At 36.7% G+C, this 17,824-nt stretch overlaps 1 protein-coding gene across 2 annotated transcripts in view; it reads right to left on the bottom strand.

The window, feature by feature from the left end:
- Arms (Ankyrin repeat-rich membrane spanning) overlaps positions 1-13,501 on the bottom strand; it is a 640,210-nt gene extending 626,709 nt beyond the window's left edge. For both annotated transcript variants that reach the window (XM_090402051.1, XM_090402052.1), the window contains exon 1: positions 13,249-13,501. In XM_090402051.1, coding sequence (XP_090258177.1) covers positions 13,249-13,274 — 26 coding nt within the window. In that variant the 5' untranslated portion in view covers positions 13,275-13,501. The remainder of the gene's footprint in view (positions 1-13,248) is intronic.
- Between the last annotated feature and the right edge of the window lie 4,323 nt (positions 13,502-17,824).

The raw sequence follows: 17,824 nt of genomic DNA, 5'->3' as shown, positions 1-17,824 counted from the left end.
TGTGTGGAGGGTGGTTGAGCCATGGAATGCATTGCCTGATGGAGTGGTGGGAGCGAGAACGGTCAGTGAGTTTAAAGAGTGGTATGATAGACTTTGTGTTTCTCAGGGGGGGGACCTCCCCTCGATGAGTCTTGACAGACTTTATGTCTTAGGAAAACCTCCCTCGATGAATCTTTTGACTCCTTGGAGGCCTGAATAATAATAATAATAATAATTATCTAGGGTTAGGGAATTATGGGACATAACACAGACCAATCAGTATCTCTGGAGTGGTCATTAAGGTATTAGATAGACTACTCTCTACATTCACAGATAGAGGATACCTTGATCCTCTACAGCTGACTGCATTGCTTTGTTATAAATAGGTCTCGACTCACCAAACTTTTCATGTTTATAACAGATATATCATGATACTTCTGTATTTTGATAAGGCATTTAACAGGATTTCACATGAGAATTATACAACCTCAAAGAGATGGGTGTGCAAAATATGCTTTTAACATGAAGATGATAGTGGATAACTGACAGGTTCTAAGGAAGTGGCAAACCTAAGAAGAGGAGAATAATCAGTAGGGTATCAGAGAGTTCTGTACTTGGGCCATTGTTTTAGCATATATTAATAATACTGAGGTTGGTTTAGAGGAATAATATACAATTATTTGCTGATGATGCAAAGTTAGGAAGAGTTATAAGGAACATTTCTGATGCAGAATCCTTACAGACTGAACAAACTGGTTCTACAGTTAAATGCAATGAATATGAATTGTGGAATGAGAACACCAGAGACTTAGTATTTTATTAATAGTAATTTGCTACAAGTGGTGGATGAAGTCAGAAATCTAAGGAGACGTAGCAGACAGAGTTAACATTTAGGAGTCGCATTGTTAAGGTGGTTAAAGTCATCACATCAGACAGCAATGTTGAAGAGGACACTAACTGGTAAGAGTAAAATAAGTTATTTTTTCCATTATGCAAAGCTTTGATAAGACACATCTTGACTAATGTGCTCAGATATAGTCAGTTGAGTTTGGACGGAAGGAGGAGACAACTAATAAGATCCAGCAGTAGATAACCAAGTTGAATGCTGGCCTGTGGTATTGTACAGACAAGAATAAGCAGCTTAGTGAGTATAAAACAGCCTCTTAAGTGAAAAAAGAATGCGAAGTTTTTTAGAGGCTGAAGATAAATGTCAGTTCAAAGAGTGGGATCCGATCCTGCCTACTGTATAAGAAGTTACTTTTAACCAGAAATTGAAGAAACGGTTTCAGAGTGAGAGCAGACTGCAAAGATATCAGCCACAAAATGTAGCCAAATACGAAGTTTAGGAGAAATGGTGTTAGAAATCCGATCCACTAAATGTTCCATAAAATAATTAGCCAAATCAGTAATATAGGACTACCCATCACAGTACCCTCAATTTGTTGAAACAATTTATTACACCAAGTAAAATAACCAGCACTAGTTAGATTATTCAATAACTTGATTTTCATGCCTTAGACAATATTTCTAATGTCAAAGGCATGAGAGGATGATGGAACCAAACCAAGATGCTCCACTACAGTACGTTCAAATTTGATAGTCTATTTTTTGAATCATGTGAAGTCCTATGCAACAGCCCTAATCTTAATCAGGCAGATTGTATACCTATCTCCAAATTTTGGGAAGCGATTGCAGTCTTGGTCTCACATCTTGTATGACTCGTTCTTGATTGTGTTCATAATTTAAATGTTATAGCCAATTCTTTTGTCTTCTCCCTGAATGAAGCTAATAAAATATTGAGTAAAATATATAGGAGTAATAAATTCTATTTAGTTTTCTCTTACATGTGTGAAGCCATTATTTAAAACATTATACTATCTAACATGCATGTCTCAATTAAATATCAAGTGGCTTTTCTCTTAGCACCTTCTTTCCAAATCTACAAAACGTAAATACAAATAACTGTTATATTCCTATGATTTGTCAATGTATGTCTTAAAGGAAACAATCTGATCCTGACAATCCTTATTTGGCCTGAACAGGGCTTCCATAATTTCTCTTAGCCTCTTCTAAATATATTTGAATAAATTTTGCCTGGAACAATCAGTGGGGAAATATTTCATTAATTCTAAGTTTTATTTTGCTTTTTAAAGAGAGGTAATATTAGACCTTTAATGTATTCAAATCATCCAGAATTCAACTTTCTGATCAAGCTCTCTTGATCCGACAGCTGAATTCTGCAATGCAGCCACTAGAAGACTCTTATCCCTTTATATTTATATGTTTGCCATCAAATATCATTTCTTCCACACAACTTTCCATATTTCACTTTTTCTAATGGCTTTTCTACTTTAGGTATTGATATGTACTCCTGACTGCATCTCTTGAATATTTTCTACCACTGTTTTGTCAGTATATATAAGAGATAGGTTCCAAACGTTTCCAGCCTGACATACAAAATTCAAGACAATTTTAAATGAGTGACATATAACACCATCTATGGGAAGCTTAGCATACCAGTATCAATTCTCTACCTGCATCATTCATTTGGAGGCACTCGTTTGACTAACACGTGACACGTTAAGTGACTGTAAGGTTAAAAATCAAGTACCACGCTGTGATAAAGTTTTTCACCAAAGAAGGGCTTTCTCCAAATGCTAGCAAACAGCGATTTATGGAGAAGCTATTCCTTCATATTACACTGTGAAGGAATGGGCTACAGTTTCGCCTAGGAAGAGAGAAAGCATGGAAGATAATCCTTGTAATGGTCAGCCTGTGGAAGTGATGGCTGAGGAAAAAGTCTCTTGTTGAGGAGGAACTGCTCAATGACAAACAGCTGAAGCTCAAAGAAATCTCAGCAAGGTTGGGGCTTTCTATAACAACCGTCTTTCACATCAAGGGTGGGGGGTCCCTGACTTCTCTCTTCAATTCAGAAGGAGCATCGTGTGACCAGTCCGGCAAGTTTTTAGAGCTTTGCCAAGGGAACCAGAAAGAAGTCCTGGAAACCACTGTCACTGGGGATGAAACCATGTCCTTTATTATGATCCTCTTTCCAAAAGGGAATCCATGGAATGGCACAAACCAGGTGAAACATCGGTGAGAAATGACAAGGTCACTCAGTCCACCAAGACGATCATGGCAACATCTTTTGGGAGTGCCAGGGAATTCTCGATTGATTTCAAGGAAAGGAATATAACCGTGAATGCAGAATATTATGCTTTACTCCTGCACAAACTGTGTAACACCATAAAGGAGAAGAGGATATTTAACACTCATCCTACAGCCGAGATCTAGCACCCAGTGACTACTACCTCTTCTCGAAACTGAAGAAAGACCTTCGAGGCAGAAAATTTGCACAATGACAATGATGTGAAAGATGCAGTTTTAGGCCATTTCGCAGATAAAAATACAGACTATTTTTTCAAGGTAATAGAAATGTTAATTCAAAGATATGAAAAGTGTGCTGAAGTAAAGGGAGATTATGTTAAAAGTGACACAGTTGTTTTCTCTCTATCACCTCTAAAAGTGATAGAGAGAAAACTCTATCACTTTTCTCACCCTCATATCTTCTTCTTCCCTCTCTCTCTTCGACCTACTAATTGGTGGGTAGTATGAGCTGTTAATAGTGGTCTTCTGTTTTATGCTATCGGTTTGACTGTTTGGTAAACTTCATTCATTTTTGATGTCATTCATATATTGGGTTCTTGGTCTCCCTCTACCAGATCTTCCCTCTCCTATACTATACTATATATATATTATTATTATTATTTTATGTCATCTCCATGGAGTCCGGAAACTCATCATGGGAGACTAAATTAACCATTATATACACAAATCCCATCATACCTCTTCTTGAATCCATTCACCATCAGGGAACCACAACCAATTCTGGCAATCTATTCCACTCATTCATCAAACAAAACATCTGGTCTGTACACTCCCCCCTACCAGCCACACTCTTACATAACTTCCATGGATGGCTGCTAGTTCACTATTTGTCATATATTAAAAATTTTCACTTGCATCAATTTTATAAAACCCCTTTAATATCTTAAAAGTTTCTATCATGTTCCCTCTTTTTCACTAAACCAAACTTTGTATCTACAAACCTTCAACCTATCCTCATAGGGAGTATTCCACAGACCTGTCACCATCTTGGTCACTCATCTCTGAATCCCCTCTACCACCTCCTGGTCCCCAAGAAAAACCCAGGTGACCAAATCTCTGCACAGTAGTCACAATGTGGCTGAATCATAGCCTTATAAAGAGGGATAATAACTTCCTTATCCTTACTAGTTAGCATGTTTTTCAACATCCAAGTAATCCTTTGAGTTATTTTACAAACTTTTGCAATATGCCCACTAAACTTCAACTTTTTGTCCACCATTACCACAAGGTCCCTAACCTCATCAATTGCCTGTAATTCAATACCATCAATATGATACACCACACGAAACCTTTTCAACCCAAAGTGCATAACCTTATATTTTGCAACATTAAATTGACAATCATTATCCTTTGCCCATAATGCCAATTTATTTAAATCATTCTGCAGGTTATCTACATTATCTTTATCAATTATTGCTGTCCCCAGTTTTGCATGATAAGCAAACAATTGAATATCCCCTCATAAATCTTTCCCTATGCCACTGATATATAAATTAAGGAGTAGTGGACCTAGTACCAAACCCTAAGGCTCTCCACTGATCACAATTATTCTCCTGGATTCGACTCCACCATATACTCTCTGGTGTCTATCCATCAGCCATCCCCTATCCATGCTACTAGTCTCACATCCATTCCTATTTCTTCCAGTTTTTGTAATACTTTTCCCATGATATTCTGTCAAATGCCTTGGCAAAGTTGAGTAGTATCATGGCGTAGCTATTACCTTTATCCAATTCTGCTGTCACTTTATTATAAAATGTGAATAAGTTACTAAGACCAACCCACCCATTATAAAGCCATGCTGCTCACCATAGAGTAGCATATCCCTATCCACTCACTGTTGTAATTCACCAACTTTTCCAGTACTTTAACAACCACACCTGATATATTAATTGGTCCACAGTTTGCTATTTCTGTTTTGGAGCCACCTTTGTGCAATGGTATTATCTTATCCTCTCTCCACTCCTTTGGAACCCTGACAGAGCTGAGACTTAGATCAAATAACTTCATCAGAGGCAATGCCAGTTCACTTGCATATATTCATGTAGCACATGAGCTGATATGCCATCCAGCCAAACTGCTGTGTTCGCATCATATTTTTTAATATGCTGAACACTTCCTGTTCATCTACCTCAATGCTGATATGCTTCTCTGTAACATCAGCAACTGTAAAATCACCACCTGGATGATACACCTTTGCAAAATGATCACTCAGTAACTCAACTATTTCTTTTGGTTCAGTCACCTTCCTATCATGAGCACTGTTTAAAGTCACCCTACCATAGTCATTTTTCCTCTTACTTGGTGCATAACAAAAAATCTCTTTTGAGTTTATTTTGGCCTGTTTGACTAATTCTCTATCATAGTCTGATTTGGCCTTCCTTACCATACTAGTCACCCTTCTTCCTTGCACTCTGTACTGCTCATAAATATGCAGATCACTTTTTTTCTTTATATTTCCTCCACAATCTTTTTTTTTTCCCCAGCTTTTGCTTTTTATCACTACTCATCCACTTAATTCTAACTTGGTTTATCCTCCTGACCTTGGATATGCAATCTGATACTACTACTCTCAAGAAATCTCTGACCACTTGCTATGCACTACTGATTCCTTGCAGCTTCTCAAGCCATGGCTCAGTTCCAAGATGACTTGTGAGTCTCTCATAATCACCAGCCTTATAGTGAACATAAACCCCTTCTTGACAGAGAACTCCTCATGTTTGGCAACATCCTAGAACAAAGCTGCTTGGTCACTCTCTCCCCAATTGGACACGGTGTCTACCTCATCATCATCAAATTCCTACAATGTACCCTCAAGGAGTATACAGGATATGATAGTACTACATGAAAAATTTATGTCATTACTAACTTCCTATCTACAATTTTCCTCCAAATCAGTCTGTTACTTGTCAAGACTCCAACATTATCAGATCTTATATTTCTATCTTCTAAAAACTTTTTACATTATCAATCCACCTATATCTCGGTCTTCCTCTGGGTCATTTTCCTGCCAACCTGGCAAAGAACACTTGTTTTGCTAATCCCACTAAATTAGCTCTGATGCATTCCTGGATGCTGACAATGTCAAGTTCTTTCCTAATATCCTCGTTTTTAATATGATATTGCCATTGATGCCATATGTTCATGCCTCTAATCTTTCTCAAGACTCGCATATCTGCAGTCTCTAGTCTTTGGTCAAGTGTTTTACTTCTGACCCAGTTCCATAAGTTAAAACTGGTTTGAACAATGTTTTATATACAGCTAAATTAGTGTTCCGACTAATTTCTATCTTATTCCATATGAATTTATTCAATTTACTTAAAACCATACCAGCTTTGTTGATTCTATTGTCTATTTCCATATTTAATTTACCATCTTCACTAAAAATCGTGCCTAAGTAGCTGAAATGTTTTACTTGTTCCACAGGTTCTCCGATCACAACGCAGTTGACATTTTCAACGATTCTGCTTATTTTCATTGTCTTTGTATTGGTGACCTTTATACCATTTCTATTACAACAGTTATTCAATTTAGTCAGGGAATCTTCAGACTTATAGTGGATTTATTTAGAAGTATAACATCGTCCACATAAAGCAAAGAGCTGACATTAACATCTCCAATTTTGATATCATGTTTAATACCACTTTCCTTCATAATGTGATCCATATAGATAATGAATAACAGAGGGGATAATGTACATCCTTGTCTCACACCAGATTTAACATTAAACCATCTTCCTGTTTTTCCTTCGATTCTAACTGCTGACTTACAACTCAAATAAAGACTAAGCATTGCTTGATATGATGCCTCATTGACACCATATAACTGTAGCATATTGAATAGCTTCTCTCTTGGCACCTTGTCATATACCTTTTACAGATCGACAAAACTCAAATACAGATCTTTGTTATATTCCCATGATTTCTCTACCATTTGTCGTAAAGTGAAGATCTGATCCTGACAGCCTCTATTTGGCCTGAATCCAGCTTGTTCTTCACCAAGCTTTTCTTCCACAATTCTTCTCAACCTTTTCTCAAGTATACTTGCATAAATCTTACCAGGAACACTTAGTAGGGAAATACCTCTGTAATTCTCACATTCAGTTTTATTTCCCATTTTATATATGGGTACTATGAGAGCTCTATGCAATCGTTGGGAATTCGTCCCTCTGTCCAGGCCTTGTGAACTATGCAGTGCAGCCACTGTACGACTTTTATACCACCATACTTCAGCATTTCTGGTCGAATATTATCTACTCCTGCTGCCTATCCACATTTCAAGCATTTGATGGCTTTTTCTACTTCAAGTATGGATATGTATTCCTGACTGTATGCCTGTTGAGTGTTTTTTACAACTGTGCTATCACTGCTTGTTTCATTTAGCATTTTTCAAAGTAATTACTCCATACTTCAAGGATATCTTTTTCTTCCGTTTTAATGTCACCTTTATCATCTCTAACTCCTTTTACAGTACTCTTTCTTCCATTTCTAAGCTTCTTCAACAACCTCCAGAATATTTTGCCACCTTCTTGATATTTATTTTCTATGTTCTTGCCAAAGTTCTCCCATCACTTTTGTTTAGCCGTTTTAAATGGTGTTTAGCTTTCTTACACTGGTCTCTGTATTCTCTAAGAGCACAAGCTGACTTATTTGCCAGGAACTTTTGATATGCTTCCTTCTTTTCCTTCACTGCCTCTTTAACTTCCTGTGCCCACCATGGAGTTCTGATTTTTCTATCCTTGCAGACAACCTCACCACATGCCTCTCTGGCTGAATCAATCAGGGTTTTCTTCAAGGCTTGCCACTGAATCTCCAAGGTTTGGTTCCTTCTCAAACTCTTTCATTTTTTCTTCAATAATCTCTGTGCATTTTAGTGTACAGTTCACATCTGAGAGCTGCTCAACTTTTATTTGCTTTAAAACTTTCTTACATGTTATTCTTTTCAATATGAAATTCAATTTTATCCTGCTCAAGACTAAATAGTGATCACTTCCAATTTCAAATCCTCTATACACTCTGGTGTCCTGCACCAGGGAGAAAACATCACTATCAACAATAACATAGACAATGAGACTTTTCTTATTCCTTGCCTCTTCTCTCCATGTGAATTTGTGCACATTTTTATGTTGGAACATGGTGTTAGTAATAACCAGTCCATGTCCTGAACAGAAATCCAACAGGTATTTGCCATTATTATTAGCTTTGCTCTTTTCTCCAAATTTTCCCAAAATAATTTTGTATGTCTGACAATCATTTCCTACTCTGCTATTTAGATCCCCAACAAGGACCAACTTTTCCTTTTTCATTGTGTCAGTTGCTTTCTCTAAAGCCTCAAAAAATTCCTTCACTTCTACCTTAATAGAACCTTCTGTGGGACCATAGGCACAAATAAGTCTCATTGTCCAACTCCCCATTCTGATGTTTGCCCACATCACTCTTCTTGAGACTGCCTGTCATTCAAGATTAGCCTCGTATTTAGTGTTGAATACTATGACTACTCCTTCTTTTCCTTGATTGCCATTGCCTGAATATAACATTTTGTATTTCTTGCTCAGAAAGATCGCACCAGTTTTTGTCTTTTTTGTTTCAATCATCCCTATTATGTCGATCTGGTACTTATCTAATTCCTCAGCTAGCTCCGTTTCTTTTGCCATTCAGGTTTCTTATGTTGATAGTACCAATCTTTAACTCTGGTGATGTTGAGTTGGGGTGTGTTTTCAGATTTCAGTGTCTACCTTGGTTATGGATATATCTTATGATGCTGTTATCAGATCCAACAGCCTCAAATCCCTTGTCCCCTCTAAAATATGTTGTTTCATGTAATTATCACTTAGCAACTGTATAAATCCCACTTCCATCTTGCCATGCCCCCTTCCCTCCATCCAATTAATGTCCCCATAGTTAAAGTGTCCCATAATAATTGTTTGGCCTACACTCATTGTGCTAATCTGCTGATAGATGGCTTCTACAACCTTCCTGTGGACCACCTGGTTTATAGCAGCATCGAACATATTTTGTCCTATTTGCCTCTATCTCACACCACACAACCTCAAATTAACCATCTCCCTCAGACCTAAAATCCCCTTTAACTTCTAATTTTGTTGGTTATATATACACATATATCATTAAACAATCTTTCATATTAATAATTCCATCCAGATTATCTTTAGTTTCAGTATTTATGTAACCTTTGTCATCTGATTCCTCCATATCTAAATTTTCTGAATAGCTTCTAGAACATTTTGCTGAGATCTCCATGATATTTATTTTTCATATTCTTACCAAAAGCTTCAGATAGGCTTTCATTTAACTAGTTAGCTAAACACTTTCTTTTCTTATATGTGAAATTTTTCATGATTTCTTCTTTCTTCTTTTCTGAGACTTCCTCTTTTACTTCTTTAGTCAGCTATTATTATTATTACATAACACCTCCAAGGAGTCCAAAGACTCATTGAGGAAGGGCACCTACTTTACAATTCTCCATCTCCACCACTACTAACTGCAACTACCTTCGTCTACACCAGCACCATCTACCACCCCCACTATTCTCACAGACAATGACAAACAACCATGCCCACAGCGGGATTCGAACCCACAGCCTTTTGGCTTAGAGCGGATGCTACTCAGCAAACCAGGCCAGCAATAAAGATCTTTTTTTTTCTTTTCTTTTTTTTATTATTGCAAATGACTTCACCACATACCTTTATGGTTAAATCTCTCAATGTTTTCTTTAGATTTTATCAGTCACTAAAGTTTCATTTTCTTTACTCCAATAATATTTGTATCTTCAAGTCTATGGGTCACTTAAGAAACCTATTTAACTTTGAAAATATTTATGTATATTTTTCTTTTCACTATAATACTAATTTTTATTCTGCTCAAAATCAAACCGAGATCATTCCCTATTTCCAATCTATGTATAATCTTACACATTCAGAAAACAGTGCGAAGATAACACTATGGACAATAACATATTCAATAATTCACTGCCATCAAGTTTCTGATATGTAACTTCAACAGATGTACATGATACTATGACAATACTACAAAATTAAGTTTACATTATTATAATCTCCTATCAACAGCTTTCCTTCATAAATCCACCTAGCTCTGTCTTCCTGCAGGTCTTTTTCTTAACATCTTGGCATTAAACACCTGCTTTTCCAACGTTTCCTCACCAATTCTGTGTAAGTAACCACACGACTTTAGACTAGTCTTTAGACTACTCTAATATTCCTGAAAGCTAGCAATGTTAAGTTCCTTCCTATATCCTCATTTTTAATATGGTTCTGCCATTGATGTCATCTGTTCATTTCCTTAATTTTTATCAGAACTCTCATATCTATTGTCTCCAGTCTTTGATCAAGTGTTTTATTTCTAACCTGGATTTCAAAAGGTTAAAATTGGTTTGGATACTGTCTTGTATACAGCTAGTTTAATGTTTTGACTAATATCTCTTTTATTCCCTATGAAATTAGTTGACTGTCTACCATACCAGCTTTGCTAATATATTGTATATTTCCATATTTGATTTGCATCTTCACTAAAAATTGGGACTAAATAGCTGAAATGTTTTACTTGTTCTATATGTTCTCCATTCAGGTTTTCAGTATTCCAGCTAATTTTTATAGTCTTTGTCTTTTTATTGCTGATTTTCACACCAAATTTAATATAAGTGTTATATTAGTAAATCTGTTTTATAGTTGAACATCTCCAATTTATATTCATCGATAGCTGGAGGAATTAGGAATGGATATGAAACTAGTAGCATGGATTGGGGGGGGGGGGGCAAACTGGAATCTAGAAGAATGAAGCTGTCTAGTGGAGTGCCTTGAGGCTCTGTACTACAGCAACTACTCTTTAGTTGCTGTAGTACAGAGATTTAAATAAACCGGCAGTGTGGGAGAAGGATAATGGTTGTCAATTTAATGTTGCAAAATGTACTGTTATGCACTAACAGTGAATGACTTTAAGGAGAGTTATAACATGTATTATTACGTGATCACTCCAGGGAGTCCAAAGACTCATCGAGGAAGGGCACCTACTCTACAACTCTGTCTCCACCACTCAATCCATCAACTACAACAAACTGCAAGTACCCTCATCATCTACACTAACACCATCTACTGCCCACCACCACCACCACCACTAGTATTTTCACAGACGATCACAAACATCCATGCCCACAGCTGGATTCGAACCCGCAGCGTTTTGGCTGGAGAGCAGATACACTCTCCACCCAAAGCGTATCTCGGCCAACCAGGCCAGCAATCAGGCAGATCTTCTGTGATGGGTCTTCTGATTCCACGGAGATACCATATAATAATAAGAGTAATTATGATTATATTTGGTTGACTAATGAGTAGACTTCATTTATGCCTATACCTGATTGACCTATTTATTATAATGCAATATTATGTTTATAAATACTGCAGCAGTATAGTAACATCATTGTATAGTTTGTATAGTAATGTCATTCATTATTACAGCAAGTGAACCAAGAACTGTTTGACTTATGCACGGTAAAAGGTCATTTATTATAATTTACAATTCATATTTCTGTATCAGAATCATTTTCTTCTTCTCTCAGGTATTAGGCCTGGTGGCCTGTTACAGAGCTAACTTTAGCCCTTCTAAGCCAAACCTGTCCCGAGGATAAGGTGACTAGCCCTCTGCCTCCCGGTGTGTCCTATGTCTGTAGCTACATGTGTTGATGGGGCTGGTTTGCCTGCTTGGTGGAAAAATCCCATATAAACTGGTAAGAAAAACCCTGCAGTCTATGCTCAAGACCGGCTAACTTCACTATGTCTGAGACAGATCCTTAAGCTCCTCATGTCGATGATGAGAATCGAACCCTTTCCCAGGCATGTGATTGTGAAGCGCATAGCCACTTGGATAACTAAGCGGACATGTATGCTAATGCTATAAATGATTAATTTTAGCATCGAAAAATGGTCATATTTAAACCAAAACTGAGATTATGTACAAAAATATTGGTAAGGGATCCAAATGGCACATTTCAATAACACCTGCCTATTAACAATAGTTTCTATATATACATGGATAATGGATTGGAAAAAAAATTGAATGTTAAGTACTTAAATACTTTTTTGTTTCAAAATGCAGCTAAATATGAATTTCAGCTAATAAACAACTTGCAAACTTTCATATTTATATCATTCACGACTTGCTAAAGCCAAAACTATTAGTAATATTAACCGAAACTGGTAAAAGCAAAAGGTAAAAGAACTGTTAGACTGCAATGATTTGCAAAGTTCACTGCATCATGAAGCATACTGTAACTTAGGGCACTGCAACCAACCATGACACAGCAAAACTCTGCCTACAGTATAGTTTGTAATGTTATAGTAATTTAAGTGCCCAAATATTCTCATTGTGCCACTACACTCACTATTCTAGTCACATTAAGACTATTTGGACACTTAAACTACTATAACACTACAAACTCTCTACACTGTAGGCAGAGTTTTGCTGTGTCCTAGGTTGGCTGCAGTGCTCTAAGTATCCTGCCAAGAAATTAACTCCTCTTAACCTGATAATTAACAAATGCAGAGATGGAGCAAGTGAGAGAGAAATTTGCTAACTACCAAATCTGGTTTCAATTTCTAGTGTATTGTCGGAATTGATATTTTTTTAAACACTGTTTTAGGTAATGGTGGTAGGTAGCTACTGCTAACACTTCTGTCTTATATCTTATTCCAGTTATTCCAATCATTATGGCACCACTTCAAACTACATATCATTATTCTAAACTTAACACAAGTGCCCCCTGAATTTAATAATTCAGATTGAATTCTTGAATACTTTATTAAAAGGAACAAACAAACAAAAAATAAAAGTCCCTTTATTCTAAAGAATACAATATCCTGCTATGATGTGCTTCAAAAATCGAAACACTGGTATAAACGCAAGAAGTTCTACAAATGTATTTGGTATATTATCATGATGGCAAGTAATATTTATTACTAAACTGTGAAATGAAATATGATTTCATAATTTGTGCTACTTTCTTACAGTTTGCTTACCAACTGTTTGTTAGACTAGCAAGCTATTAGTGAAATTATTTAAATGAGCTTGGTACCTGTAAAGGTTAGAACTGGTACACATTACATAATTCCATAATCGCAGTAACCGAAGTAGAAACAAATCTGCCAAGGAGGCCTTTGCAACATAGGCGAGCACAAGATTCCTAGAAACATAGTAGCAGTATACATTACATTATTAAAACAGAAACCCGCTGTAGCATTTTTCTTTTCTAACTATAAAGAAAAGAGCGAATATAAACAGATCTATCTGAATATTTAAAGTAACGTATTAAAAGTGTACAACTTAAGTCCTCCTTACGGACGTGATAACAACACGGTGTAGCGTCAGTAACTATTGTTGTTGTGTACATGCTGAAGAAATCTCAAAACCAATTTACAAAAAAAAAATTAGTCGAAATATTTGCTTTTAATTGAATGTTTCAGGGGCGCCGGGGCAGCCCAGATGAAATGGCACTCTGTTACGCAGTGCTAGACCGCCAGAAGTAACACCACTACAGGTTCCAACGTAGCCGCGACCTAAAAGAATTTCTTCTAGGCTCTGTTTTCAACAAATTCCAGAGTTGGTATTTGTTGAAACTGGCATAAACAAGTAGGGTTATTATAAAATTCGATTTTTTATCTCCTCAAATCATAACACTGTGAACATACAACTCGCATTATTTCAGACAATATGTCTGCTATACCTGTTGGGGTTTAGGAACGCAAAATGGCCTAAATGAAGTGCACTCTACTACCCACATCTCGGTGTGTACTCTCTTTTCTCGTGCTTCCGAAATCACTGAAGCTTCCGGTTCAGCTACACAGGAAGTACTACTGATACTCCAATAGTTAGGATTAATAGACCTCCGCAAATACTCCTTATATATATATATATATATATATAATATTCATTAAAGCTTGATTTGCTTCCTCAGTTTTAAGAGAAGGCTGGTTATATTCCATTAATTCGAGCCCTAACCAAGGGCCTATGAGTTGTGGAAACACTTTCTGAAAATGAATGCTATGCCGAACAAAGCGGGCAGCTGCCTAATTTTAAATCCATCTAACTCGAGTGCTTCTAAATGTTTTTTCAATGTTTTAGGGATGGCGCCTAAAGCACCTATTGTTATGGGAACAACTTTCGTTTTCTTTTGCCAGATTCGTTCAACTTCGATTTGAAAATAACGATATTTTGTATTTTTTTCATTTTCTTTGTTGTCAATCCGACTATCTCCTGGTACTGATATTTCGATAAACGTAACACGCTTGTTTTCTCTTTTTTCAACCACTGTAATATCGGGTGTATTACATTCCAAGCTTTTGTCAGTCTGGATTTTGAAATCCCAGAGTATTTTAGCTTTTTCATTCTCAACCACTTTCTGGTTAACTTTATGCAATATACAGTATATACACATAGGCTGTTCAATAAGTAATAAGACCATATTTATACAGAAAACAGATTACCTTTAATCGTCATCATTTACATGGTCTTTTTTCGAAGTAACTACTGTGAGACGCGATGCATTTGTCCCATCGTTACCTCCACTTCTTAAACACATGTGAGAGTCCGTTTTTTGAGAGTTTTTTCAAAACCGCCTCCGCAGCTTTTACACATGCTTTGTTGCTTTCGAAATGGCGGCCTCTTAGTGGGTTCTTGAGCTGAGGAAACAGCCAGAAATCACACGGTGCGAGATCAGGACTGTATGGAGGGTGTGGTAGGATATCTGTGTTGTTCTTCTGCAAAAACGTCCACTACACAACCAGCAATATCTGGCCTTGCATTATCGTGGTGCAATAAGAAGCCACTCTTCAGCAATGGACGCTTCCTTTTGACGTGCTTGATGATAATCGAATCGCTGCTGTGTTGATCATTGTCTTTGTGATGGACGTTGAAGGTCTTCCCTCACGTTCAAGATCTTCCACATTTTGTCTTCCTTCGTTAAAAGTTTTATGCCAGCGAAAGACACTTGCTCTCGACATTGCTTCATCGTGGAAAGCTTCGCGTATCATGTTAAAAGTGTCCGATGCCGATTTTTGCAAACGCACACAAAATTTAATCGCATAACGCTGTTCCAAGGACGCTTCCATTTCGAAGACTGGTCGCACCTCGTAGGCGCGCCGATGAGCACTTGCGGTTAGTCACGTGACACTCTGGCACATTAGCCCGTACGTCATCTATCAACCTCTTTTGTTAATACATACAGCAACATTTCTTTATTCCACAGAAATTAATATTGTGATGAGTGCTTTCACCACAGTAAAATTAGTCTTATTACTTATTGAACAGCCCACACAGACACACACACACACACACACACACACACATATATATATATATATATATATATATATAATATAACCCTAATATATATATATATATATATATATATATATATATTAGGGTTACCAAGTAATTTTATATGCTTGGTTATTTAACTCCAAACCCCAAGTGAATAGCTAGACCCTAAATAGGAGACCTCAAAAAAGGTTAAAACCGGTCTGGGTAATGACCCCACCCATAATGTATTGCAGTATACATCTTTTAGTGAGATGTGTTTTACATTATGGGAAAATACTAAGAACAGTGATCAGAGCTTTACCCACCTTTATAATGAGTTGCCCTGGTGTTGTACCATCTTTAGACCTGAACTATGTTTCAGGCACAAACTTAATTGTTTGCATACTTGGGATTAGGAGTTAAATAACCAAGCTTATAAAATTACTTGGTAACCTTAATATACAGTATCCCCACGTTAAAAAAAAAAAGAATTACATCTATATCTCCTCCAGAGATTCTGTTTAAAAATAAAAACACCTTTTAGCAACTTCTATAGGTAAAGTTGATAAGGCTCTGTATTACTGAACCTTGTATTTAGGGTCTAGCTACTCACTGAGGAGACCTTAAAAAAGGTTGAAACCGGTCTGGGTAGTGACCCCACCCATAATATATTGCAGTATGCATCTTTTAGTGAGATGTGTTTTACATTATGGGAAAATACTAAGAACAGTGATCAGAGCTTTACCCACCTTTATAATGAGTTGCCCTGGTATTGTACCATCTTTAGACTTGAACTATGTTTCAGGCGCAAACTTAATTGTTTGCATACTTGGGATTAGGAGTTAAATAACCAAGCTTATAAAATTACTTGGTAACCCTAATATTCAGTATCCCCAAGTTAAAAAAAAAATAATAATAATAATTACATATATATATATATATATATATGTCAAAAGTTTTTTACCTTGGAGATAATATATAATAAGGATACCAAGTAATTTTATAAACTTGGTTTTTTTTTTCTTCCTTCTCCCAAGTAAGCAAAATAGTTAAGCTTGCACCTGAATGTAGTTCAAGTCTAAAGGTAGTGCAACACCAGGGCAACTCGTTGTAAAAGTGGGTAAAGCTCTGATTACTATTCTTAGTATTTCCCATAATGTAAAACACATCTCACTAAGTGGTGTGTACTGTTATACATTATGGATGGGGGGTCACTACCCAGACCGGTTTCAACCTTTTCTGAGGGCTCCTCAGTGAGTAGCTAGACCCTGAAATACCAAGGTTTTTAGTAATACTGAGCCTTATCAACTTAAAGACCTTCGTATTTCAAGGTCTAGCTACTCACTCAGGAGACCTCAAAAAAGGTTGAAACTGGTCTGGGAAGTGACTCCCCCACCCATAATGTGTAACAGTGTACATCTCTTAGTGACATGTGTTTTACATTATGGGAAATACTAAGAATAGTGATCAGAGCTTTAACCACCTTTACAACGAGTTGCCCTGGTGTTGCACTACCTTTAGACTTGAACTATATTCAGGCGCAAACTTAATTGTTTTGCTTACTAGTTTATAAAATCACTTGGTATCCTTAATATATATATATATATATATATAATATATATACACAGGGTGTATATATATTATATATACACCCTGTGTATATATATATATATATACACAGGGTGGCCATAAAATAACTTTCTCTCTTTGGAGGTATCTGCAGCTAAACTACTCCTTCTCCCAAGTAAGCAAAACAGTTAAGTTTGTGCTTGAATATAGTTCAAGTCTAAAGGCAGTGCAACACCAAGGCAACTTGTTGTAAAGGTGGTTAAAGCTCAGATAATTACATTAAAGGCAGATATTCTTCTTCTCTCTTCCATCAGCTATGTGGATGATGATGAAGCCGAATAAACTCTTTCCACTTAAGTCTGTCCCAGGAGAGTCCAAACAATTCTGTCCAGTTTAGTGTTGCTTGTTTTGATTTGGTTTTCAGGTCCGCTTTTATTTTGTCTATCCATCTAATTCTGGGCCGTCCTTTGAATCTTTTACCTTCCATTGTTGTATTCAGGGCTTTAGATGGTAGTCTTTCTGTTCCCATTCTGGTCACATGGCCAAACCATCACAGTCTTCTTTCTTGGATTTTGTCTATTATTGTTGTTTCTTGTGTTAGTCCTTTCCTTACGTCTTCGTTTCATAGTAATATTTTTTCTCCTCAGCCTTTTTGAGATTCCAGCATTCACTTCCATAGAGGAAAATTGGGAGGACCATTGTTTCATTGATTCTTCCTTGTTACTTGTTTGATGTCTCTTGACTTCCATATTTTCTTAAGTCGTCCAAAAGTTTGGGATGCTTGA

The sequence above is a fragment of the Typopeltis vanoorti genome, chromosome 12 (assembly GCF_054136105.1).
Source record: "Typopeltis vanoorti isolate ZY-2024b chromosome 12, IOZ_Tvanoo_1.0, whole genome shotgun sequence".
NCBI classification, from domain to species: Eukaryota; Metazoa; Arthropoda; class Arachnida; order Uropygi; family Thelyphonidae; genus Typopeltis; species Typopeltis vanoorti.
Note: the sequence above shows the minus strand (reverse complement) of the source record. Positions and strands in the feature narration are given on the sequence as shown.